Source organism: Phacochoerus africanus, chromosome 8, assembly GCF_016906955.1.
Source record: "Phacochoerus africanus isolate WHEZ1 chromosome 8, ROS_Pafr_v1, whole genome shotgun sequence".
NCBI lineage: Eukaryota > Metazoa > Chordata > Mammalia > Artiodactyla > Suidae > Phacochoerus > Phacochoerus africanus.
In genome coordinates, this window is record NC_062551.1 from 108,071,271 (window position 1) to 108,097,021 (window position 25,751).

Here is a 25,751-nt window from a genome sequence, read left to right on the forward strand (position 1 = left end):
GAGCTCCTTTGATCCTAGACTCAATATGTGGCTGCAGTGTCATAGATATCGTTGGCACAGTGTCTGAGAATTGATGGAACTTGCCTTCCGACAACTAAGACTTGTCTGGGAAACCCAACATCTTTGGTGTAAGTTCTGCATGCAGCGGCAGTTGCCCCTCACCCCCCGTCGCCGCAAGCCTCCTCCCCTCTTGTCTGAGGTCCACCGAGAGGATCTGGAGGAGAATCTGGTGTCTGCCCTGGCCGTGGGAAGGTGGGGCGGTCGGGGGCCGGCATCAGCCGCTAGCGTGGGATCGGGGGACCGCCTTTCACCCTTTCTGCCTTCAAGTTTGCAGCGCACGGCGAGCTTGCAGAGACCAAGCCTGTGGCTGAGGTCAGGCGCTGTCAGTTCGTGATTCGGCGGGTGCCCGCTCCGGCCGCAGCGCGTTCCAGAACCAAGGAGCCGCCCCCTCGCCGCGGGCTCCCGGCGCGTGGGGCGCGGGCGCGGATCAGACACCGCCTCCGCCCACACCCGGGCTGCGCTAGCCTGCCGCGTGAAGCTCGTGCCCCTGGACGGCGGTGTCCCGGAGCCTCTCCGCGGGCAAATGAGGCAGGAGGACAGCGCAGGAGGGATGGCGGCGGCAGCGCAGGCTCGGGGCTGGGCACCTCGATCTGGGCTGCCACTGCTCCTGTGGCTTTTGCTGCTGCTGCTGCTGCCGCTGCCGCCCGCCGTGTGCCCCGCCGCTCGGGGCCCCTCGACCCCGGCCCAGCTCAGCCTGCACCCGCCCTACTTCAACTTGGCCGAGGCGGCGAGGATTTGGGCCACCGCCACCTGCGGGGAGCGGGAGCCCGACGGCGCGCGGCCGCGGCCTGAGCTCTACTGCAAGTTGGTGGGGGGGCCCACCGCCCCGGGCAGCGGCCAAACCATCCAGGTAAGGGCCCGGGAGAGGCTGGGAGAGGCGGCCGAGGGCGGGCTCCCTCCCCCTCCCTGGGGGCTCCCTCCCCCTCCCTGCGCGGGCCAGCCATCCTCTGCGAAGGGGTCGGGCCCTTTCCCCGCACTCTCGTGCCCCAAGGCGGCCTGGAAGGGCTCCCCTAACCCCTGCGCAGGCCAGCGATCTGAGGAGGTGAGCATGGTGCCCAGGTAGGTAATCCTGCGGGAGCACAGCCCTCGTTCACGCCGCCCGAGGCCGGGTGGGTAAAGCACGTAAGGCGCGTGCAGGCTTAGGTTAAGTTTGGGCGCGTCCAGGAGAAAGTCTGAAACTGCGCCCTAGGAATGCATTGACCTGTAGTCCTGCCCTGCCTCCGTCACCTAGGTAGCTCCCAGCCAGCCTTGAGGCACCCTCACCCCCCAACTCTGGGCTTCATCCACGCCTCTCTTTTGAGGCCTTTTATCTTCCCGACCTTATGCCAGAGAAGTTGGCAGCGGTTAGATTCCGCGGTTTCTTTTAAGAGAGAACTTGTAGTATCACTCCAGTCTCACCGAAAAGACGCACTTCACCCCACCGCCTGAAGTGCCCATCCAGAGTCATGGGGGCTAATGAGACTTGAAATGGACAGAGATGGACACGGTGCTCGGAGTCCATCAGACCCTTACTGTGAACACCTGTGTAAATGCTTGTGTCTCTGGTGCTTCACCACCATCTGAAAGCGTGCCAGGCCTTACATACAATCCTCACAACACCGCTGGGCACTGGGTCATGTGAGCAGGTTAGGAAATGTGCCTATGTCATAAAGTAGGGTACTTGGATTTGAACCCAGTCCTGACCTCAAATCCTCTTTACACTGAGCCGTCATCACCTCCTTCCCTCTCCCGGGAAATATTGTGGCGTAAAGTGTAGTGGGAAGAGGGAGTTTGGGCTCCAAAAGCAAAAGATTATCATTCAGAGTCTAGGTCAATGTTTTAGAAAGTCTTTTGACCAAGCACTTCCATAAATAACAAGTTCAATATGTGGTATATTCTTATGCAGTATATGCTAACCTATTTATAAATTATATGCATGTATGACTTTATTAATTTGTGTTCTATAAAACATACAAAAGTAGAGTTTACAAATGATGAAAATACTTGAAATTTTCTTTATTAACAGCCCCAAATAATTATGCTTTCTCTGAATGTTTTATTTGTGATTGTGTATAGTTATAAAAATAAATATCCAAATGTAATCATATATAATTATTTTTGATAAATGCAGTTTAGCACTTAACATGATAGCCATTTGTAGTTGGTTTTATATTAATACTGGATTTCAGTGGTTGTTGTCACCTCAAAACATACGTTGTCACCTCAAAAAATACATAGATTCAAATAAGAGAACAGCATTGACTCCAGAGTTCCACAACCACCTGCATAATTTTTTGGGGGGGATCTTTTTAGGGGTGCACCCAGGGCATATGGAGCTTCCCAGGCTAGGGGTTGAATTGGAGCTGCAGCTGTCAACCTACACCACAAACTACACAATGCGAGATCCAAGCCACATCTGTGACCTACACCACAGCTGATGGCAACGCTGGATCCTTAATGGACTGAGCAAGGCCAGGGATCGAACCTGTGTCCTCCTGGATGCTAGTCAGATTCTGCTGAGCCACGACGGGAATGCCACAGCTGCATAATTTACAGAGTCCATTGCAAAATAAAAGTGTGGAGCTGTTTGTTCAAAAATTATGAATTTCAAGTTGTGATAGCAGCACATTAAACTTAGTGAGAGACCTTTCTAAGAGTGGGACCTTTGTGAATTTTCTAAATCATGGTATTCATACTGCTGCTCCATCCTCCAGTTATTCTAAAAGTTTTTATAAGTAGAAACTTGGCCAGTATATGTTCATTTTTCAAGTAGAATTCAGTACTTCCTGGTAGGAAAGTGTTGTGTTTTAATGTTATAAACAATAGATTCAGAGTTCACCCTTCTTTCCAAAAATAATACAATGTGTTACAAAATTCTGTTTCTGTGTTTTTAAGATGCCCAAATCGTCGGACTTTTTAGAGTAACACAGTTCCATCTTTTCAACAACAAAAGATGAGACATTTCCAAACATCTCTTTTTCAAAACGCTCTTTCCAAAGCATTCATTTCTTTAGAACAGTACTTACTTTTTCACGCATTTTAAGAACAGCACCTTTTCTTTGATGGAACAAAGTACCTCTGTTTTGTAAATATCTGTTAAGTGGTATATTACTGGCAGTCACTTGTCATCCCAGCAAAAGTTAGTCAATTTGGAATTTTTTGTGAAAAAAAGTACAACTCATCTTTAAATTTAAGAGATCTTTTGGGAGTTCCCATTGTGGTACAGTAGAAATGAGTCCGGCTAGTATCCATGAAGACGAGGGTTCGATCCCTGGCCTCGATCAGTGGGTGAGTATCCAGCATTGCCATGAGTGTAGGTTGCAGACGCTGCTTGGATCTGGCGTTGCTGTGGCTGTGGGGTAGGCCAGCAGCTGCAGCACCGATTTGACCCCTAGCCTGGGAACTTCCATATGCTGTGCGTGTGGCCCTAAAGAGCAAAAAAAAAAAAAAAAAAAAAAAAGAGGTCTTTTAAGTACTTTACCATGAAAAAACCAGCGAACCTGTATAAGTCAAAAGAATTTCATGATCACACCCCACTGCAGTACAAGGTTGTAATTGTTCTGCTTCTTAGGAGAATAGAATGCACGTGTCCACTTAATCAGGTGCACATAGGCTTCCTTGTGTCTTGATAAGATGCTGGCCTGGTGGACCCTCTCCTCTTCCCTTGAACAGATATATTCAGGACTCTTGGTGACTTGTGATCAGCTGACTTGTGGTCTGGGTGAAGGCTCTTAAGCAATCTGTATATAAATATTAGTAAAATGGAATTTCTTTATTTAAGTGAAATAAACAGTTTTAATATTCCCTCCTTGCACCCCACTGGATTGCCTGGAATACCAAGTTTTGGAGAGAACTGTTCTAATTGTGAGGACAATAAATGTAAGGAGAAGGAAGTTATCAAGGAAAATATCAGCCATCTCTTCTTCCCCAGATTTGCCTAGAAATGGGCCAACCCTTATTCTCCTCAGCTGGTATATATATTGAGCATCATAGGTTGACGCCACTCTTTTTGGAGTCCAGACAAGTCACGTTTCTTGTTCTGATTGAGTTTCCAGAATAAGTCCTTAAACCTGGGTCCACAGTCCTAGATAGAGTAGGAAGTGGCTTTCTGAGGGCACTCAGCTGACTGCCTTTCCAGGCCAAGGTGTAACCTGCAGGAGAAGATTGCTATCTGGTGTTATGCCTAATTGTTCCCTAAACACAAGGGGAGAACAAAAGTGCTTTCTGCTTTCACAGTTGAGGGCTTGAGAAATTGCACTGATTGCTGATGTGAGAGGTTCTCGTGTCATGAGGTGAGAAGCATGTTGGTGACAAGGAGAAGGCGAGTTCCAGAAGCCAGGCTGTTAGACCCTTGTTTTAGCCCAGGGATGGCAGCAGTTGGTGCAGACCTGCCTTTCAGAAAAGTGAGATGTGGTGGGAGATGGGCGGAGGAAGGGAAGAGAGTTTGTGATTAACCATTTGGCTGTACCTGAGTGATGCTTATCTTGAATCTGCTCATTTGCAGCTCAAGGTGGGAAGTAGCAAAGAATAAAAGAAAATAGTTGTATTTCTTGGACCTTTCTAAAAATAAGTCTTTGGGGCCAGTCAGGATTTAGAATTTCAGGCCAAAACGATTTTGCAAAAAAAATGTAAAAAATGGATAAAAGTCACATCTTGGGGAAAAAGATCTGGGTTTATGGTCCTGATTCTATAATAACAATGCTGAGACATGAATGGTAGCGTGTGTCAATAGCCAGGGCATTTAAAAAGTCTGCATTTTGTTTGTTGTATGGAAAACATTTGCTGCGGTTTCTCTGGACCTGAGAGTCATTAGATAAGATTTGATGTACTTGTTATTGCTTAGACATAAAATTTTTGGTGTTTGAGAACTCTGTGATTCAGGGATCTTGTCTCTCTGGTTCACGGCTGTATTTCTTGTGTTTTGCACAAAGCCTAGAACAGATTAGGTGCTTGGGACATACTGAATGAAAGGATAGTGGAGTGAAAATACAATTGAAGCCTCTGAAGAAGTTAATATAAAGAGTAGACAAAAATATGCAAGTTAATTCTATTCTGATAAAAAGTAATTATAACTGAAAATGTCAAAGCTTGTGCTTTAATTTTAAATGTTCACTTACCTATGGAATGTAAAGGAATTATTACAGTCAGCCCTCAGTATCCTAAGGTTTTGCAGCCACAGAGTCAACCAACTGTGGACCAAAAATACTTAGGAGAAAAAACATCAGAAAGTTCCCAAAAGCAAAACTTGAATTTACCCTGCACTGTCAACTATTTACATAGGATTGACTAGGTATTACAAGTCATCTAGAGATGATTTAAAGTATACAGGAGGATGTGCATAGATTATATGCAAATACTACTCTACTTTTTGCAAGGGACTTGAGCATCTGCAGATTTATGTGTCTGTAGGGTCCCTGGAACCAGTCCTTCACGGATATCAAGGGATGGCTGAATTTACTGACATCTGTCAGAGATGATGGTAAAATGGAAGTGGAAGGCTGTGTTGAAAACAGTCTTTCAGTGGGTTAGGAATCCGACCGCAGCTGCTGGGATTACTGTGGAAGTGCGGGTTTGATGCCTGGCCCAGGGCAGTGGGTTAAAGGATTCAGTGTTGCCTCAGTCATGGCATCGGTCACAGCTGTGGCTTGGATTCAATCCCTGGCCCAGGAACTTCCAAATGCAAAAAAAAAAAAAAAAAAAAAAAAAAAAAAGCAAAGAAAGAAAAGGAAAGGAAAAAAAAAAAAGAAAATATATTTGGTTAGCTTGACATAAGCACTATGCTCACAAGTAGTGAAGTGCACTTATTTACCAAACATATGATCTCAACTTTGTGCATTGACAGTTCAACACATTTTTTTTTTTGCCTTTTTAGGGCTGCACCCGTGGCATATGGAAGTTCCCAGTCTAGGGGTTGAATCTGAGCTGTAGCTGCCAGCCTAAACCACAGCCATAGCAACATGCAATCCGAGCAGTGTCTGCAATTTACAGCACAGCTCACAGCAATGCTGGATCCTTAACCCACTGATTTAGGCCAGGGATAGAACATATCTTTTATATGTTCTTCCACTGCACTTTGATTTATGCATAAGAATTTGTTTTTAACCTGAATGATATCGATAGAGAAAGACATGCACTTGAGTTACCGCTAAGAGTGAGCGAGCTTGCCACAAAGCAGTCCCAGTTGTGTGTTTGTAACTTGGACTAATAGTGGCCATAAACAGGAAACTAAGGCTCTGTTTATAGAACTACTGTGAAAAAGAGCCTTTTGTTAACTTCAACAAAGGCCTTTTCCTTTGTGAACTGATGTGAAAATTTTGGAGAGATCTAAGACATTTACTATGTCCATTAATATATTTGTAGCAATTATTAATGAGTTATTTTGAAACTTCAGACAAATAATTACAGTCACAATTGAAGGATAAGTGATCCTTTTGAAAAAAGGATTTTCCTAAATAGTTGCTGTGTTTGCAGGCATTAGTCAGAGTTTAGCAATGAACGTTTATGTACAAACCATTTGAAGCAAACATAAATGTTTTCCTTTAGAGAGCCAAGGTCACTTATCGACAAAGAAATGTATGCGTATGTGTTTCTTCTCAGCAATTTAAGTTTGTTCCTCAAGACATCACAGGTTCCTGGAGTTCATGGACTTTCAGGGTTTCTGGTGAAGAGTTGGAACTGGAAATGTTCAGTCCTTGAATTGCAAGATTTTACATCATGCTCTGAATTACCTGTGCCATTTAGAGTGTGGATAATTTAATCTGGGAAAAAGACATATACAATCATAGGGAAAGGAGAGCACAAAATGTTATTAATTTTAGCCCTTACTTATAAGAACCCTGGACCTAAACCATTACAGGAAGATAGCTGTGCATATCTTACATCTTTAGTGCTCATGTGAATGTGAAAGCCACATACTTTCTTCACAGCGTTTACTAAAAGTAAATTGGAGCATGTGAGTCATTGTTAACAGCTTTATTGAGGTATAATTTAAATACCATAATATGTATCCATTATAAGTGTGAATTCAATAATTTTTAGTTAGTTTACACAGTTGCACCACTATCGCTAGAATCTTGATTTAGGCTTTTCAGCAGTTCCCAGAGTTCTCTTGTGTCTGTTAATATAATCTCTGTACCTGTCTCCTCTAGTTTGAATTCTGTGTTTAAATATTTGCCACTTCTGGAAATTTCATATAAATGCAATCATATAACATGTGGTGTTTTGTGTCAGACTTCTTTCACTTAGCATAATGATTTTGAGGTTCATTCATATTGTTGCATGATTTAGTAGTTTCTTTTCATTGCAGAAAATAGTATTTCATTGTATGGCTACACCTTGTTTTCTTTAGCCATTGACTAGTTGATGGACATTTGCACTGTTTCTAGATTTTGCCTATTATAAGTAATGCACTATGAACGTTCATAAACAAATCTTTGTGTGGACACATGTTTTCAGTTTTCCAGGGGAGATTCCTAAGAGTGGAATTGCTAGATTGTATAGTAAGTTTATGTTAAAATTTTTGAGAAACTGCTCATTATTGAAATGGAGTTTTGATGTCTCTATTATTATAGAATTATTTCTCCCTTCAAGTTTATCAAGTTTTGCTTCATGTATATTTATTTGAGGCTCTTTTGTTTGGTGCAGATGTGTTTAAATTGTTATATCTTCTTAATTGATTGGCCCGTCTATCAATGGGTGATGTCTGCCTTTATTTCTTATAACAACTTTTGACTTAACGTCTGTTGTATCTGATACCTGTATGGCTGCTCCGGCTCTCTTTTGATCATTATTTGCATGGAACACTTTTTTCTGTCCTTTCATTTTCAACTTAATTGTGTCTTTGGAGCTAATGTGAATTTCTTATAAATATCATACATTTGATAATTATGTGCTTTTTACAAAATCCATTCTACCAGTCTCTGTTTTTAATTGGTAGGTCTAATCCATTTACATTTAAAGTGATTACGGATAATGATGGACTTATTTCTGTCATTTTGCTATTTGTTTTCTATATGTCATATATTTTTTGGTTCCTCAATTCCTCCGTTACTACCTTGTGTTTAATTTATTTTTCTAATGCACTATTTCGATTTCCTCATTTCCCATTCTGTAAATTTTTCTAAATAATTTTTTTTTTTTTTTTTTTGCTTTTTAGGGCTGTACCTGTGGCATATGGAAGTTCCCAGGCTAGGGGTCAAATCAGAGCTGTAGCTGTCAGCCTACACCACAGCCACAGCAGTGTGGGATCTGAGCCATGTCTGCAGTCTACAACACAGCTCATGGCAATGCCAGATTCCCCAACCCACTAAACGAGGCCAGGGATCGAACCTGCATCCTCATGGATATTAGTTGGATTTGTTTCTGCTGTGCCACAATGGAAACTCCCTATTCTGTAAATTTTTTAAAGTTATTTCTTACTGCTCACTCTGGGGATTACAATTAACATTGTAAATTTATATCAATCCAGATCGAGTTGATATCAACTTAGTTTCAACAGCATTAAAACTACTCCTATACAGGTCTGTTCCACCTGTTAATGATGTTTTTGTCATAAATTACATCTTTACACATCATGGTCCATTGAAATAAAAATATTATTATTATTATATGCATTTATTTTTTAAATCATACAGGAGAAAAAGAGTTACAAACCAAAAAATACAGTAATGCTGGCTTTCATATTTACTTATGCAGTTTCCTGAACTGGTGTTTTATATTTCTTTGTATGACTTTGGGTTACTGTCTTGTATCCTTTATTTCAGCTGGAAGGATTCCTTTTACCATTTTTTTAGGGCAAATCTACTAGCAAAAAATTCCTTCAGCTTTTGTTTTTGGGGGAATATCTTAATTTCTCTGTCATTTTTGAAGAATAATTTTACCAAGTGTAGACTTCTTGACTGACAGTTTCAGTTTTTCTTTCTTTCTTTCTTTCTTTTTTTTTTTTTGTTAAGCACTTTAAATATATCATCTCACTGCCATCTGCCTTTATGGTTTCCAATAAAAAATAAGTTGTTAATCTTAGTTATCTCATATCTGATGGATTACTTCTCTCTTGCTCCCTTTAAGATTTTCTCTTTGTCTTTTGACAGTTTGATTATAATGTGTCTCAGTGTGAATCTCTTTGTGTTTTTCCTATTTGGAATTTGTTAATTTTCTTGGATGTGTAGATTTATATCTTTCATCAAATTGGGAAAGTTCTAGGGGTTCCTGTCGTGGCTCAGTGGAAGCCAACCCAACTAGCATCCATGAGGACTCAGTTCGATCCTTGGCCTCACTAAGTGGGTTAAGGATCCAGTGTTGCCATGGGCTGTGGTCACACATGTGGCTTGGATCCCTTGAGTTGCTGTGGTTGTGGTATAGGCTGGCAGCTACAGCTCTGATTTGACCAGTAGCCTGGGAACCTCCATATGCTGCAGGTGCAGCCCTAAAAAAATTGGGTTAGTTCTAAATGTTATTTCTTCAAATATCCTTTCTGCCTATTTGTCTCTTTTCTCTCCTTCTGGGACTCCCAAAATGTGTATGTTGGTCCATTTTATGTATCCCAGAGGTCCCTTGGGCATTGTTAATTTTTCTTCATTCTTTTTAAAAAATTTTTTTAAATTTTTTATTTTTCAGTGCCACACCTGCGGCATATGGAAGTTCCCAGGCTAGGGATGGAATCGAAGCTGCCGCTGCCCCCTTACACCACAGCCACAGCAACTTGGGATCCAAGCTGTGTCTGTGACCCACACCACAGCTCATGGCAATGCCAGACCCTTAACCCACTGAATGAGGCCAGGGATAGAACCAGCATTCTCATGGATACTAGTTGGGTTCTTAACCCACTGAACCACAATGGGAACTCCCCATTCTTTTTGTATTTCTTATCCTTAGGATGGATTATAATTTCAATTAACTTATCTTCAAGTTTTCTGATTGTAGATTGTTGTAGATTTTTTAATAGATTGTAGAATTCTGAAAAAGTTTATTCTGACCGTTTTTGCCAGAATAATTTTTGCTGCAGTGGTGGGATAGATTGCCGAGGCTCCCTTCTCTACCATTTTTGGTGACATCCCCACATCCTTTTTGAGTGTTTCTCTACTTTCTGGTACCACAGGATGTTCCAGGGTCACTTTCAATTTTCTTTGCTCCAGTGTTGGAACCATCTGCTTTTGCAAGGAGCTCTGGTTTTTTTAAGTGAGTGTGGTGTGTAGAAACAAAGATCTAAGTATCAAGTGTGCTCATTGTTACTGGTGTGTTATTACCTCTAGACCCTTTCAGTGGACAGAGCTAGGAATTGTATATCTACTACTTCCTGTACACACAAACACATATACATTAGAAATGTAGTTGATTTTTGTAGACCGATCTTGTAACCTAGGACCTTGCTAAATCTTTTTGTGGACTCTAGGATTTTCTGCATACAGAACTACATGTTGTATTTCCTTCTTTTCAATCTATATGTCTTTAACTTCTTTTTCTTTTAACTGATCCATTCTTTCAAAAACACTTACTAAGTGGTTCTTACATGCTAGGCACCTGCTTGATGCTGAGGATGCAAAAATGATCCAGAGATAATCTTTCTGTAGACGACCAGGCTTAATTTTCTTAAAAGACCAGGGAAATTCCTATGAGGGAAAATACAATATGACCTCATTGTACATATTATCAAGCTGCCATCACTTAGAGATGTAGAGCTTTGGCGCTACTGTCATGTAGACCTGAGTTAGAATTCTGACTCTATCAGCTCTCTGACCTTGAAAAATTGTGTAATCAATTTTCCTATGTATAAAACAGGATTCATAATAGTGTATCTCCCAGGTTTATTGGGAGGACGAAACTTCTTGGTATATTTCTTGGCACATAGTTAGTACTCAATGAGTGTGTTTTTTCATGAAGTGAAAAAATTCTTAGGTAAGACTTCGAAAGCGGTGAGCTACAAAAATGATTTGTCACAATAGTCATTTACAATTTTTGAGTACAAAGTTCTTTTAATAATGAAATGTACAGTGCATTTTACACGGAACAAATTTGGCATGCTAAATAATCCACAGGCATAAAGACTTTTTTATAGTCTTCTATAGAATAGTGATGTTAAATTATTTTGGCGATGTGTCAATAACTAGTTCAGATATTATTTACATATACTGGGACATATTTTTTACCAGCTAAAGTAAAATTTGGGGGAGGTATTAACTATTTAAGGTTAATTTTGGCAACAAAAACACATTCTCCCAGATCGTAAATTCGTTTCCAGTTGTGATTTAGGCTTTCATGAAATCTGTGTTAACTCTTGCTCAACCTTCTGAAACCATGAACCTAGTGGGGAAAAGATTTATTAAATGGCACCTCAGTGGTCTTAGTCAGTGGAACTGCCTGGGTTGTGCTGTATACATGGGCTTTTGGCTGAGGGGCCCAAAAACCCAGCCCAGACAAGGCTGTATCTGCTCAGAGGCAGGGAGCCTGTTTCTGCTTCACAGAAAGAGCTGTTTGCATGAACCAGCAGATCCTTGGTTAGATCCCTCCTGCCAATAGGGTGGAACCTGCCCCGGGGAAAGCCAGCTCATGGAGTCCCATGCCAGTTTCTCGATGTCATAAACATATTGTATTCTCTCAGTGGTTTTCCCATCCTAGATGCTTAGAAGATACATGTGGAATTAATAAATGAATATTAGCTTGAGAGAAATACGGGTTATAATTGGATTATCCACGCATAGCTTAGTTGCAAGAGGTGAGGAGTAGAAATAATTCTCCATGACTTTCAAGTTGCACCATATACTGTGTACAGGAGTAATAACAAAGAAGGGGGCACCAAATAGAACAGGCTAGAATCGGGATTTCCTGATGTGTTAAATTAACACACACCTGTGTAGCACTTACTGATGCCTGGCACTCTTCTAAAGCACCTTTTACACACTGATTTCTTTTTTCTTTTTCTTTTTTTGGCTTTTGTCTTTTTAGGGCCACACCTGCAGCATATGGAGGTTCCCAGGCTAGGGGTGGAATCAGAGCTGTAGCTGCTGGCCTACACCATAGCCATAGCAACAAGGGATCCGAGTCGTGTCTGTGACCTACACCACAGCTCATGGCAATGCTGGATCCTTATCCCACTGAGCAAGGCCAGGGATCGAACCTGCATCCTCATGGATACTAGTCAGGTTCATTAACCACGGAGCCATGATGGGAACTCCCAAACTGGCTTCTCAATCCTCACAACCATTTATGCAGGAGGTACTCTTGGCAGACTCATCATATGAATGAGGAAGCTGAAGCGCAGAGAGATTCAGTGATTTGTTCAAGGTCACACAGCTACTATGTGGTAAAGCCAGGTACTCTGGCTGTAGAGCTCATGCTCTTACCCACCGTGCTATGCTGCCACTGCCGAGCCAGCCTCTCTTCCCTCAGAGTTCCAGCCATAACAAAACACAATAGATTGAATAGCTTGTAGACAACAGAAATTTATTTTTCACAGTTCCGGAGGCTGGAAATCCAAGGTTTTTGAATGTTCCTGCTGAGTGAGCTCTCTGTGTCATCATATTTGTTTGTTCACTGGTGGCAGTTTCCCCAGAGAAGGTTGGTATCCTCATGGATACTAGTCGAATTTGTTACCACTGATCCTTGATGGGAACTCCAGAAGTGAATAGTCTTGATTGTTACTTGCAGATTAGCTGGTTGTCCTCCTTGACCATCTAACACCTGGCAGGTCGCCCAGGGGAGCCTGTCTTTCGTGGATGATCCCTAATGAAGCTCCTTGTCAACTAAGGAAAGGACTGTTACCTGGGAGCCTGCAGGTGCATGTATTCGCATGTAATGTGTCCTCACTACTGTACTTAACAAATATTTATTGACATTTATGTGCCAGGCACAGAGGACAGGGAGTATAGTCCCTGACAAGGCAGGAAAGGTCCCTGCCTGAAAGCAGCTAACCTTTCTTGGGGAGACTGCAACCAATGAGCAAACAAATATAATAGAGATTGCCACTGTGTCTTAGGGACAATAATTGGCATTTCATGGTAGAGATTAAAGAGGGAAACTTCTCTAGGTCAAGTAGATGAGAGGCTTTTCTAAGAAGATGCTGTTGGTACAGAAACCCCAGGGACTGAGAGGAAGCCAGCCCCATGAAGAGGCCAGGAAATGTGTTCCAGGCGGAGGACTAGCAGGGGCAAGGGCCTTGAGGTGGGAGCGTGCTTGGTGTCTCTAGGAACTCAGAAAGCCATGCTACCCTCGTTGCTAAGTGGTTTGAATGTTACTGCTGAGTGACATCTCTGTATCCTTTCCAGAATTTGTAAATACTTCCTTTTATCTTTGTGTGTATTTATTCCCTTTCTGGTCTTCCAAAGAATTTAGGTGACTGATAAAATTTAAAAAGGATGAACAAAAGAGTTGAGGGAATTGGGATAATGGGAAAATAAAGTGCTAAGGAGTATAATTATTTCATAAGGAGACTAAAATGATAACTGAGGAGTTCCCTTGTGGTGCCATGGGTTAAGGACCTGGCATTGTACTGCAGATGCTTGGGTTGCTGCTGTGTCATGGGTTGGATCCTGGCCTGGGAACTTTTACATGCCACAAAAATATGTGTCATCACCTTTTTTTTTTTTTTTCCTTTTAGGGCCACACCTGAGGCATATGGAAGTTCCAAGGCTAGGGGATGAATGGGAGCTGCGGCTGCCAGACTACACCACACCAAGCCATGTCTGTAACCTACACCACAGCTCACGGGCAACACCAGATATCTGATGCACTGAGCAAGGCCAGGGATGGAAGCTGCATCCTCATGGATACTAATCAGATTCATTTCCACTGTGTCACAGTGGGAACTCCCTGTGCCGCCATCTTTTTAATAGTTTCCATATAATCCTCTTCCTTCTCCTTCTCCCTCTATTCTCTTGTTCCCTATACTTAGTGTTGGCTTATCGCTGGCAATGAGGGGTTGCTTGGTGCCTGTAGCTGCAGATATTTGCTAATCTGCCTATAAAAAAAAATGCATACCTGGAACCAACCTTGAGCCCCTGTTTCCTCTCTCCAATCCTTTCCCTCAGGAACCCAGCACTCTTGAGCTGCAGAGCTCCTCCTCCTGGTGGGGTGAAATCCCTGTGGGGGCTGCAGCGCTGGGCCCTCTCCTGTGCTGTGTAATCACCCTTCACCCCACTATGTGTAGACATCCAGGTGCTCAGGAAGTTTATAAGCTGCTTATCTTAATTGGAGGTAACCATGCAGCTGTGCTTTGTGCCACTCAGAAAGGAGAATGTTCTGACCAATGTTTTTGCAAAGGAGCAATCCCAAGGTTGGAATGAGCACACTCCAGAATATTCTCCACGTCAGGGCTCCAGCTGGCTTGGGTCTGGGCACTTAAGACCATGCCTTTAAGGCGCATAACCTCAGAGCCTCCATGAGTAATGCCAGGAGGAGGGCTCACGGCAGCACAGACGTGGTCATCATGTCATCGGCTGTTGATGGCTGAGCGTGGTTAGGTCTTGCCGTGTGTTCTGTGCCTGCCATGGGCACGCGGCTAAGCGTCTGTCCGACAGCATTCTCTCCTCTGCTGGGCTCCTTCCCACACATCTGGTCATGGGCAAGTGTTTGGGAAATCACATAATTGCTATTCCAGTGTGGGCCCCTCGCTCCATCCAGATCTACGATGGGGCTCTTTGATGTAGCTTCCAGAGCAGCCAGGCGGGGATGGGAGGCGTCTGGGCGGTGAGTACCGAGGCCAGACTCACACCCATCCTGGCTCTGTGGTTTGAGGCGAGGCCCTTCACCGCTGTGAGCCTTCACTTCGGGGTCTTTAGGTTCTGAAGACTTTGATGCGAACCTGAGTGTGGAGAAGATCCAGCAGGGGAAGTGTGGTGTGTCTTTCCTGGGCTCCCACGCCCTGTGCTTGCTTGATCCCAGCACCTTCTGGTGACATGTCATGTTTGAGTTGCTTCTCTTCTGTCCCACTAAATTTCTTCAGGGGCAGGGTCCAACTCTTAGTGTGTATTCGTTTGTTTCCTTACGGCCTCACCGGCGGCATATAGTTCCCAGGCTAGGGGTTCAATTGGAGCTGCAGCTGCCGGCCTATGCCACAGCTCATGGCAACACTGGATCCTTAACCCACTGAGCAAGGCCAGGGATCCAGCCCGCATCCTTACAGACACTATATCAGGGGGGTTCTTAACCCACTGAGCCACAATGGGATCTTCCTGTTGGTTTGTTTTTACCACAGCACCAATACAGTGTTCCACACATTGAAAGCAATTTGGAAAAGCTGAATAAATGAATGACTGTTCAAACAATTAGATGAGAAGTCGTGGTTAGGGGGGCGATGCCCTGATTTTTCGAACAACACAGTGTTTATGCTGTGAATTCAGCTGCAAAGTGTCACATATGAGCGGCTTTCGGTTAAGGAGAATCATCGAAAATGTGAGCTACTGGAAAGACTGTTTCTTCCCCATCTTTCTAAAAAGGCGCAGGTCACTCTGGGAGCCTCTGGGCAAACGCTGGCTTGTCCTGTGGGGTCCTCCAGCCTTGGATCTCAACTCTGTCTAGTTATTGTTTATGTGAACAGTTTTGTCCCCTTTCCTTCTCGTCCTTTCTCTTACGTTTGCTATTTCTCCCATGACTCAGCTGTTAACAGCCTTGACACAATTCAGAGCACGAGTCCTTTGTCTGGAATAGCTTCTGAAGCAGAGTAGGTGATCAGCAGCGCCTGTGGCCTGGATGGATGAATAACTGAACACAAGGATGTAAGAATCCTCTTTATTCTCTTCCATCCTCCTCTTCTCTGACTTCTGTCACTCTTTGTCCCGCTCTTACTTGTTTACGGTTATGTAAAAATATTAAACCTCAGGTGCAGAATTGGATTATGGATTGTTCATAATCCATTATGTTTTGTCATTGGTCCTTGCCTGGCCAGCTTTAATGCATATGTGGAGGGATGGATTTTATTTTTTTTAATTTTTACTTTATTTAATTTTTGCTTTTTAGGGCTGTACCTGCAGCATATCGAGGTTCTCAAACTAGGGTCTAATTGGAGCTATAGCTGCCGGCCTATACCACAGCTCACAGCAATGCTGGATCTTTAACCCACTGGTTGAGGCCAGGGGTCAAACCCAGACCCTCATGGTTCCTAGTCGGATTCATTTATGCTGTGCCATGATGGGAACTCCTATTTGTTTATTTTTTTAATTTTTAGTTAATTTTTATTTTATATTGGAGTACAGTTGATTTACAACGATGTGTTAGTTTCAGGCATATAGCAGATGGAAGGACTTGAAATAGTATAACAGTCATATATGAAATGACTGGCCAAATGGGGACCTGCTGTATAGCACAGGGAATTCTACCAAATATCCTGTGATAATCTATGTGGGAAAGGAATCTGAAAAAGAATGGATGTGTGTTGGAGTTCCCGTCGTGGCACAGCGGAAACGAAGCTGACTAGGAACCATGAGGTTGCAGGTTCGATCCCTGGCCTCACTCAGTGGGTTAAGGATCCAGCGTTGCTGTGAGCTGTGGTGTAGGTCGCAGACGTGGCTCGGGTCCCGAGTTGCTGTGGCTGTGGCATAGGCTGGCGGCTATAGCTCCGATTAGACCCCTAGCCTGGGAACCTCCATATGCTGTGGGTATGGCCCTAAAAGGACAAGAGACCAAAAAAAAAAAAAAAGAAAAAAGAAAAAAAAAAAAGGATGTGTATAGATGTATAACTGAATCACCTTGTTGTACAGTGGAAGTAATCACAACATTGTAAACCAACTGTACGTCAATAAGACTTTAAAAACATACAAAAATAAAAGTAAAACAAATAGTATAACAAATACCCCAAATAGGACCTTGGCAATAACGTATGTCTAACTACAGAATTTCTTACCTGCCATCTCTCCATTTTCTACAATCTGGGGTACTGTCAACCTGAGTTCTGTATTAATTTTTCCTTTGCTTTCCTTTTTATATAATTTTTAATTACATCTATATGTTTAGTCCTAAAAAGTAAGTGCTTATCACTTTGGTGGTCCTTAATTTTATAAAAAAGTGTGTTATCAATTAATGTTATATTGCAAAGATTCATTCATATCGTTTCCTGTCGTTATATATGTTCCTTTACCCATTATTGTTCCTATATTCGTTTGTTGTGTGAAAACACCTCTGTTGCTTCATCCACACTCCTGTGGCTGGGTGATCATGTTGCTCCCAGGATTTTGTTTGTGTGAAAAGTGCTGCTGTGAGTATTCTTAAACACGCCATCAAGCTTGTGCAAGAGTTTCCTTTTGCGTTCTGAGTTCGGGGGTAGAATTCTTGGTTCATAGGAAATGTGAATTCTCAACTTTAGGACGTCATGTCACAACAATTCCCCAAGTCTTGGCACTAGTGTATATGCCTGCCACACCGTTTCCAATTCTTCTTGTCCTCCAACTTTATTTATTTTATTTTTTGCCTTTTTGCCATTTCTTGGACCGCTCCTGCGGCATATGGAGGTTCCCAGGCTAGGGGTCCAATCAGAGCTCTAGCCACCGGCCTACGCCAGAGCCAGAGCAATGCGGGATCCGAGCCGAATCTGCAACCTACACCGCAGCTCACGGCAATGCCGGATCGTTAACCCACTGAGCAAGGCCAGGGATTGAACCCGCAACCTCATGGTTCCCAGTCAGATTCGTTAACCACTGAGCCATGATGGGAACTCCCGGTCCTCCAACTTTAAATATGGGCCTGTCGATTGGGTATAAAAGAGTGTTACACTGTGGTTGGCCCTGATCACTAATGATGATAATGTCGAACCTTTCTTAAAAGGTCTGTTGACATGTGTTTCCTCTCGTGTAAAACGCTTGTTCTTTCTTTTACTCCTCTTTCTACGGAATTGTTTATAATTTCCTTATTGGTTTTTCAGAGTTTGGTTTATATTTCTGTTGAGAATTCCTTGTTGATTTTATGTTCTTTGTTCAGTTCTTGATTCTTGTGTAACAAACCATCCCAAAACATAGTGGCTTGAAAACAACAACTTTTTTTTCCTTATAATTCTGTGTGGTGACTGGGCTCAGCTGGGTGGTTCATCTCTCCACGTGTTGCCAGCTGGAATAACTGAGTTGTGTTTGGCAGCTGGCTGGGGTGGACCGGGTGGTCCAAGGCTTTGCTAACATGCCACGTGTCTTGGTGTCCTTCCAGTGGCTTCTCCATTTGGTTAGCTGGGGCTCTCACAGCATGGTGATTTGGGGCTGGTTGAGCTTTTTTTTTGGTCTTTTTGCCTTTTCCAGGGCCGCTCCCATGGCATATGGAGGTTCCCAGGCTAGGGGTCTAATCAGAGCTGTAGCCCTGGCCTATGCCAGAGCCAGAGCAATGCGGGATCCGAGCCGCATCTGCGACCTACACCACAGCTCACGGCAATGCCGTATCCTCAACCCGCTGAGCAAGGCCAGGGATCGAACCTGTAACCTCATGGTTCCTAGTCAGGTTCGTTAAACACTGCCACAATGGGAACTCTGCTGGTTGAGCTTCTTATTTGGAGGCTAGCTTCCAAGAGGATGGTAGTAGAATCTTTTGGCCCTCTTAAAGCCCCTGCTTGAAAATCCCAGATGGACACTTCTGCTACAACAAAGCAAATAATAAAGTCAGCCTGGATTCAAGGGTCTAGAGTAACCTCCAGGGTAAATAGCCTCCATCTCTGGATGGATGGAGTGACAGACACACATAGAGAAAGAGTTGATGGCAGCCATCACTGGAGACGATCTGCCGTTTGTGTAGTGTGAATGTCATTTAGTTTGTAATTTTTCTTTCTGCTCCTTTATGGTGCCTGTGATGAGCCAATGTTCTTAATTTTAGTGTCATCAAATCTATCTCTTATGCTGTAGTCAGTGCTTTCTGAATCTTGTTTAAGAAATCTTTCCTTGCTCCCAGTTCCTATTTTCCTCTGAGATTTTAAATGTTTATTGCCAATGGTAAGTCCTAAATTCATCTATAGCAACATGAATAGCATCATGTCCATTCCTCCTAGCTGGAGGTGGACATATATGTAGATGATAAGCATCCACAGCCTTGGAAGAGATTTACTTCTAGCATGTATAAATCTTCCAAACTTGAAGGAGTAATCATTTAATTCCCTCATCAAATAATTAAATTGGTGAAATGATCTCTAGAGAGAAAATGGGAAAACGAACAATCACTGAAGGGAAAATACTCATAACCATTAAGTTGTCTTAGCTTAAAGAGTTATTAATTACACTTCTTACTATAATGATGACATTTTCTAGCAAGAGCCCCCCAGTTTTTTGGAAAAACCCCGATGGGCTTTCTGGGATGTGTCGGGGCAGTGTGCTGGGCTGAAGTGATGCAGGAAAAGTAAGTTCTGACTTCATGAACTCATGGGGCTGCACACCCCGCCCTCTGTGCTGCTTCAGAGCTACTGAAATCACCATAGGAGGTCAAAAGATACCGTTGTACATACTGTATCACCACCTATGAAAACCCTCTGAGATGCACTTGGAGACGTTTGGTCACACATCTAGTTCCACACCAGGATCGAATTTATCTTTTTTTTGTCTTTTTTTAGGGCTGCCCCTGCGGCATATGGAGGATCCCAGGCTAGGGATTGAATCGGAGTTACAGCTGCCAGCCTACACCACAGCCGCAGCAACACGGGATCTGAGCCACACTGACCACCTAAAACACAGCTCATGGCAGCGCCAGATCTTCAACCTACTGATCGAGGCCAGGGATTGAACCCGAGTCCTCATGGATGCTAGTCAGGTTCGTTCACCACTGAGCCACATCGGGAACTCCAGAATTTATCTTCGAACATTTAAAAATTAACTTCCTGGGGTTCCCACTGTGGCTCAGTGGTGAACGAACCTGACTAGCATCCATGAAGACTCAGGTTCAATTCCTGGCCTCACTCAGTAGGTTGAGGATCCAGCATTGCTGTGAGCTGTGGTGTAGGTCGCAGACACAGCTCCGGATCCCGAGTGGCTGTGGCTGTGGCTGTGGCTGTGGCTGTGGCTGTGGTTGGGAGCTGTAACTCCAATTTGACCCCTAGCCTGGGAACCTCCCTATGCTGCAGGTGTGGCCCTAAAAAGACAAAAAAAAAAAAAAAAATCTAGAATGCTTGCTCAGGGCAGAGCTGCTCTTTTGTCACAGCACATGTCCTTTTTTTTTGGCCTCAACACCCACAGCATTCAGAATTCTGAGGCCAGGGATCAAACCCATGCCACTGCGGGGAAAACACCAGATCCTTAACCTGCTGCACTATCGTGGACTCCATGTCACAGCATGTCTCTGGGGAGGCTGTGGGCCTAAGTTTGCTTCTGTATTCCCCTCATATGTGGTGGTTATACCCTAAGATAATTTAATTGGGGAGCAAAGCTGTTCAGTAGGTGACATGCACTACTGAGTATGCTTCAATCTTCAACCCAGTTAGGATGTATTCAATATCTAAAAAAGACCATGTCAACGTTTTAGGTGGTCATGGGGGTGAAATTCTTCATTAAAAATGAAACAAAACAAAACAAAAACAAACAACAACCAAAAAAATCCAATCAAGACTAAGCCAAAACAGAATCAGAGACTCTGCCTACCAAAAAAGAGCAGTTCATGAAGACAATGAGACGCTATCAGTAAAGTCAGAATTCCGTAGAGATAGTACCAAATAACTATTTCCATTCTCCTACTGAATTAACTGCCAACTTCACATCTTGGTACCCAGAGCCCAGCATCGCCCCGCCCCGCCCCCCACCCTGCCTTTCAAGTGTTGTCTTCCATTGCTTATGCTCCTGTTCAACTGGACGAGCTGGTCTCTGAGCCTTTGCTGGTGCTGGTTCCTCCACTTGGAACATCTTCCCTGTTGGCTGTTCACCGCCACTTACCAGAGTCCTCTTCCTCCTGCCAGGCAGCTTCAATCCTGCCTCTTCCACCCTGCCTTTCCCGGGCTCATGGGATGTCTACCATCTCAGACCCAGCCACACCTACTCCCCTTATGGTTGCTTATATGCTTCTTTCCTCCACTGGGGCCATGAGCAAGGATCCTCTTTGTACCCAGGGCCTGATACAGAACTTGCAGAGGAGGAGGTAAAGAGTGAAACAGGACTTGCATCCCAAGCACAACAGGCGCTTCCTGAAGTGTCATACAAGACAAGAAAAACAGCTGTAACAGGTGGAAGATCATTATCACATATAGCCTAGAAGCATGATAAACAGAGGTATAAACCGGTGATATGGTTTAAGAGTAAATGAAAAAGAGAAAGCCCTACTACTGTCTTCAGAAAACATTATGATGAATTTCAACTGCTGAACTCTCTAAGCTGTCTAAAGCAATCGTTTTGATTACGCCTTTTACTAAATTGATAAGAAAAGATTACTTGAAAGTTTGAAAAAGAGCCTTTTTTTTTTTGCAGGGTCAATTCTGTGACTATTGCAATTCTGAGGACCCCAGGAAAGCACACCCAGTCACCAATGCAATTGATGGATCTGAACGTTGGTGGCAAAGCCCTCCTCTCTCCTCAGGCATGCAGTACAACCAGGTCAATGTCACCTTGGATTTAGGGCAGGTGAGTTGTGTTTTCATCGGGAACGGGGAAAATTCATTTGGATCTTTGTTTCTGTGGTTATTTCTGATGTATAATAACAATTGTTTTATTTTATTTTATTTTTTTATTATTTTTTTCCCAGGGCTGCACCCACGGCATATGGAGGTTCCCAGGCTAGGGATCTAATCAGAGCTATAGCCACCAGCCTACGCCAGAGCCACGGCAACATGGGATCTGAGCCACGTCTGCGACCTACACCACAGCTCACAGCAATGCCAGATCCTTAACCCACTGAGCGAGGCCAGGGATCGAACCCACAACCTCATGGTTCTTAGTCGGATTCATTAACCACTGAGCCACGACGGGAACTCCAATAACAATTATTTTAAAAACAAACTTCAGTTTCAGTTCAATAACCATTGTGAAGCCTGTTATATTAATATTTGGGTCCCTCGACACCCAGCACAGTGCCTGTCACGATGCAGACACCCATACCCATCTATTAAATGAGTTAAAAAAAATTGTAAGTAGTTTCATTGGCACATATGTTTATTATTATTATTATTTACGGCCGTACCTGTGGCGCATAGAAGTGGGTCAGGGACTGAATCCAAGCTGCAGCTGTTAGACCATACTTTATTCTTTAAGCCAGTGTACCAGGCTGGGGATCAAACCTGTGCTTCTGCAGGCCTCAAGCTGCTGCATTTGGATTCTTAGCCCACTGTGCCACAGTGGGAACTCTTACTATTATTTTTGATTGTGGTAAAATATGCATGACATAAAATTTACCACCTTAGTTTTTTGTGTGTATCTTTTTAGGGTCACATATGAAGGTTCCCAGGCTAGGGGCGCAATCAGAGCTACAGCTGCCGGCCTATGCCACATACATAGCAATGACAGATCTGAGCCTTGTCTGTGACCTACACCACAGATCATGGCAACACTGGATCCTTAACCCACTGAGGGAGGCCAGGGAATCGAACCCACATCCTCCAGGATCCTGGTCAGATTCATTTCCACTGAGCCATGATGGGAACTCCCATCTTAGCCATTTTTAAGTGTACAGTTCAGTGGCATCAAATAGATTCATATTGTTGTGAAATCAATCTCCAGAACTCTTTCTTTTTTTATCTTGCAAAACTGACACCCTGTACTCATTAAACACTGACTTCCCATTCGACTTTAAGCAGCAATAGAAAATTAATGCACTTTCTTTTTCCTCGTTCAGACCAAGCAGTGCCTCCCATTTATTTCACTCTATTTTTTCGACAAATGCTTCTTGAGTACCTTCTATGTGGCAGACAGTGTTCGTGGTGTTTGGGGCACATAAGCAATAAAAAAGGGAAATGCTTCCCACAGACTAGAAATTGAATGATACAGAGATTTCTTCCAGTGGACATTGTCCTCATTTTGGTTGGGGTTAGTTTGGTGACAGACAGGCTCTCTACCTCTTCTGTCATGTGTTTTGTTAAATCCGGCCTCTCAGGAGAATATTTTCATCGTCAGTTTGTGCCTAAGATAATTCAGGGCAGTCTATCATGATTAACCTCCATTTCAACTATGAATTAGTCTTATCTTTCTAGCATTAATTCAGTAGAGATTTTTGCCTGTAATGAGTAGGATTTACCTACCATACCACTTTTTAAACTGAGGATTTCTGTAGTTAGCTGGGAATTTTAACCCATTAAATGATGTTTCCTGAACATACCAGTGACTTCTGGATTTGCTTTTTTCCCCTTAAGGCTATTATTTTTTTTAAACCTACCTTTTAAGACTACCCTTTTGATGTATTGAAAAATCCCTAATTAAGACACTTGAATTAAAAGAACACCAACAGGGAGTTCCCTTCGTGGCTCAGCGGTTAACGAACCCAACTAGGATCCGTGAGGATGTGGGTTAAATCCCTGGCCTTGCTGGGTTAAGGATCTGGCGTTGCCGTGAACTGTGGTGGAGGTTGAGACATGGCAGCTACAGCTCTGATTTGACACCTCGCCTAGGAAATTCCATATGCCTCGGGTGCAGCCCTAAAAAGCAAAAAAAATCGAAAACAAAACACCACCATAGGCACAATTTAGTAATTTGCTGGTTGCTGACAGACACAGGCCGTGGCAATCTTCATCATGAACACTGTGCCCAGCCACCTCCTTCCTGGCTGGGAGGCTGCTCTGTAGGTAGTTGGAGTGTGGGTCCTGGAGCCAGCCCCCCTCGGTTTGTGCCCTGGTCACCACTTACTCTCCGTGTGACCCTGAGCCGCAGACTTAACTGCTCCTTGTATAGTGCTCACCTCCTAGGACTGCCGTGAGGTTTAAGTGATGACTGCTTTGTTTTTAAAGCCTCTTCAGGCCAAAGATTTTTAAGTAGTTTTGTTGTTGTTGTTGTTTTTTGGCTGTGCCTGCAGCATGCGGAATTTCCCCACCAGGGATCAAACCCGCCCCACACCGGCACCTGAGGCACAGCAGTAACAATGCCATAACCATTACCTCGCTGAGTCACTGGGAAACCCCAGATTTTTATTTAATAAAATAAGTGAACTTCAATAAACACTTATTAAAACAGACCGACTCCTAACTTTTGCTCCTGTAGAAAACAGTGTATAGAATCTCATAGAAAATTGTCTAGAAAAGCCTAGAAAAGACAAAAAGACAAAAAAAAAAGAAAAGAAAAGCCTAGAAAAACGAAGAGCGATGTACATTATGTCAGATTGAGGATGTTTCTTTCTTCTTGTGTTGGAGCAACACATGTTTTAACAAACATGTTTTATCTTGTAAGGTTCATACTTTATGTCCCATAGGTGTGGGACCTATATTTTCTCCTCTTTGCTGGAATTAACCGTGAAGGTGTCATGGAGAGGTTAGATTTCATGATTGAATAGTGACCTACAGACTTTAGATTTAGGATGTATGAATCTTGATGCATGGTTGGGAAATAAGGTCTGGGCTATGAACCTGTTATTACCAAATCATTTTTATTTCCCAGCCACTGAGAACCGGAAGTTGATTTTGATGTGCCGTAGTCAGTTTGACAGCTCATGTTGTCATGAGGGGATTCCTTTTTTCTGCTGCCTTTTGGACTCCTTGGCGGTTTTCATTGTTGGTTTTCTTGGCCAACAATTTGATGCGTAGAAACATTGTCTTCAGGACTTGATCCTGAAGGGCAGTTTCCCCCCTTGCAAGGTGGCAAATGTAGGAGGTTTTGGTGATTCACTAGAGGAGTAGCATTTTCTAGTGCTGTTAAAGTTCGTTAGATTGTATACATTATATTGTATGTATATAAGATTATATATTATTCATGAGTTTTGGGCTAGAGATTAAGGACAGGAGGTCTTACTGGAAACTTTCATCTCATCTGTGATGAGTTCATTTTGATGTTTTGAAGCAGAATTTGGACGTCCGGTTTTTAAAAGGGGAATTTTTGGAATATAGGGACTTTTGTTTCCTGCTGGTGGATGTGACCTGTGAGATGGGAAGGGGTAGCCTTGGGCTCTAGTTACGCTCCTGGATTTCCTGCAGAATCAGGATGAATCTTGCTCTGTGGACTCCCTATGTTCACCTGGGCTTTTCCTCCCCAGAGTGAGGTATAAGGAAAAACACGTGAATGCAGGTGTGGCAGGGTTCTCATGGTCCAGAGAGGTCAAGGTGGCCAGGAGGTCATCAGGGGATGCTCCTCGGTTAGGAAGGAAGAGGGGGACCAGAGTAGGGGCAAGACAGGGTCCCCAGCAGAGCAAGCCTGGCTCATGGGTTCCAGGGAACACCAGGAAAACCGTCTTGAGAAGAATTTGTGACACCTTTGATGCAACTTGTCATGCCCCCAAAATACTATTTTTAATTTATTAGTACTAGAAATAAACAAAGACAAAGCAAAGAACCACCCTCCACCAGAAAATCTCATAAGGAATGAACATTTGCCTCAGAGCCTGGAGTGTGAAGAGAAGGTGCCATTGCGCCCTGATCTGCATGGTTGTGGGGGGAAGGGGCCTGGCTGGAGCTGGACAGCAGATGAGATGGTCCTTTGGGATTTGTTAGAGGGAGAGGCTGGGAAGCCTGGCCACAGCCCCTGGGGCCCTCGGAGTGGGCAGCCCTGATAGTTGGCTTCTGTGCCCATCTCCAGGGCCTCCCCCTGACTCCCTGCTTCCTGCCTGCGGGCTCTGTCCAGGGCCCTGGGAGTTTTCTTAGCTGTGTTTAGAGCAGCTGAGAAGTGCAGGGTTTGGTGCCCCCAGGGGCACCCCTCAACCCAGGAGGGATA

General features: G+C 43.6%; 1 protein-coding gene across 1 annotated transcript in view; it reads left to right on the forward strand.

Annotated features, from left to right (window-relative positions):
- Positions 1-402: 402 nt before the first annotated feature.
- Positions 403-25,751, forward strand: part of LAMA3 (laminin subunit alpha 3) — a 254,743-nt gene continuing 229,394 nt past the window's right edge. Inside the window, exons 1-2 of the mRNA XM_047793935.1 lie at positions 403-910; positions 21,378-21,530. Coding sequence (XP_047649891.1) covers positions 584-910; positions 21,378-21,530 — 480 coding nt within the window. The 5' untranslated portion in view covers positions 403-583. The remainder of the gene's footprint in view (positions 911-21,377; positions 21,531-25,751) is intronic.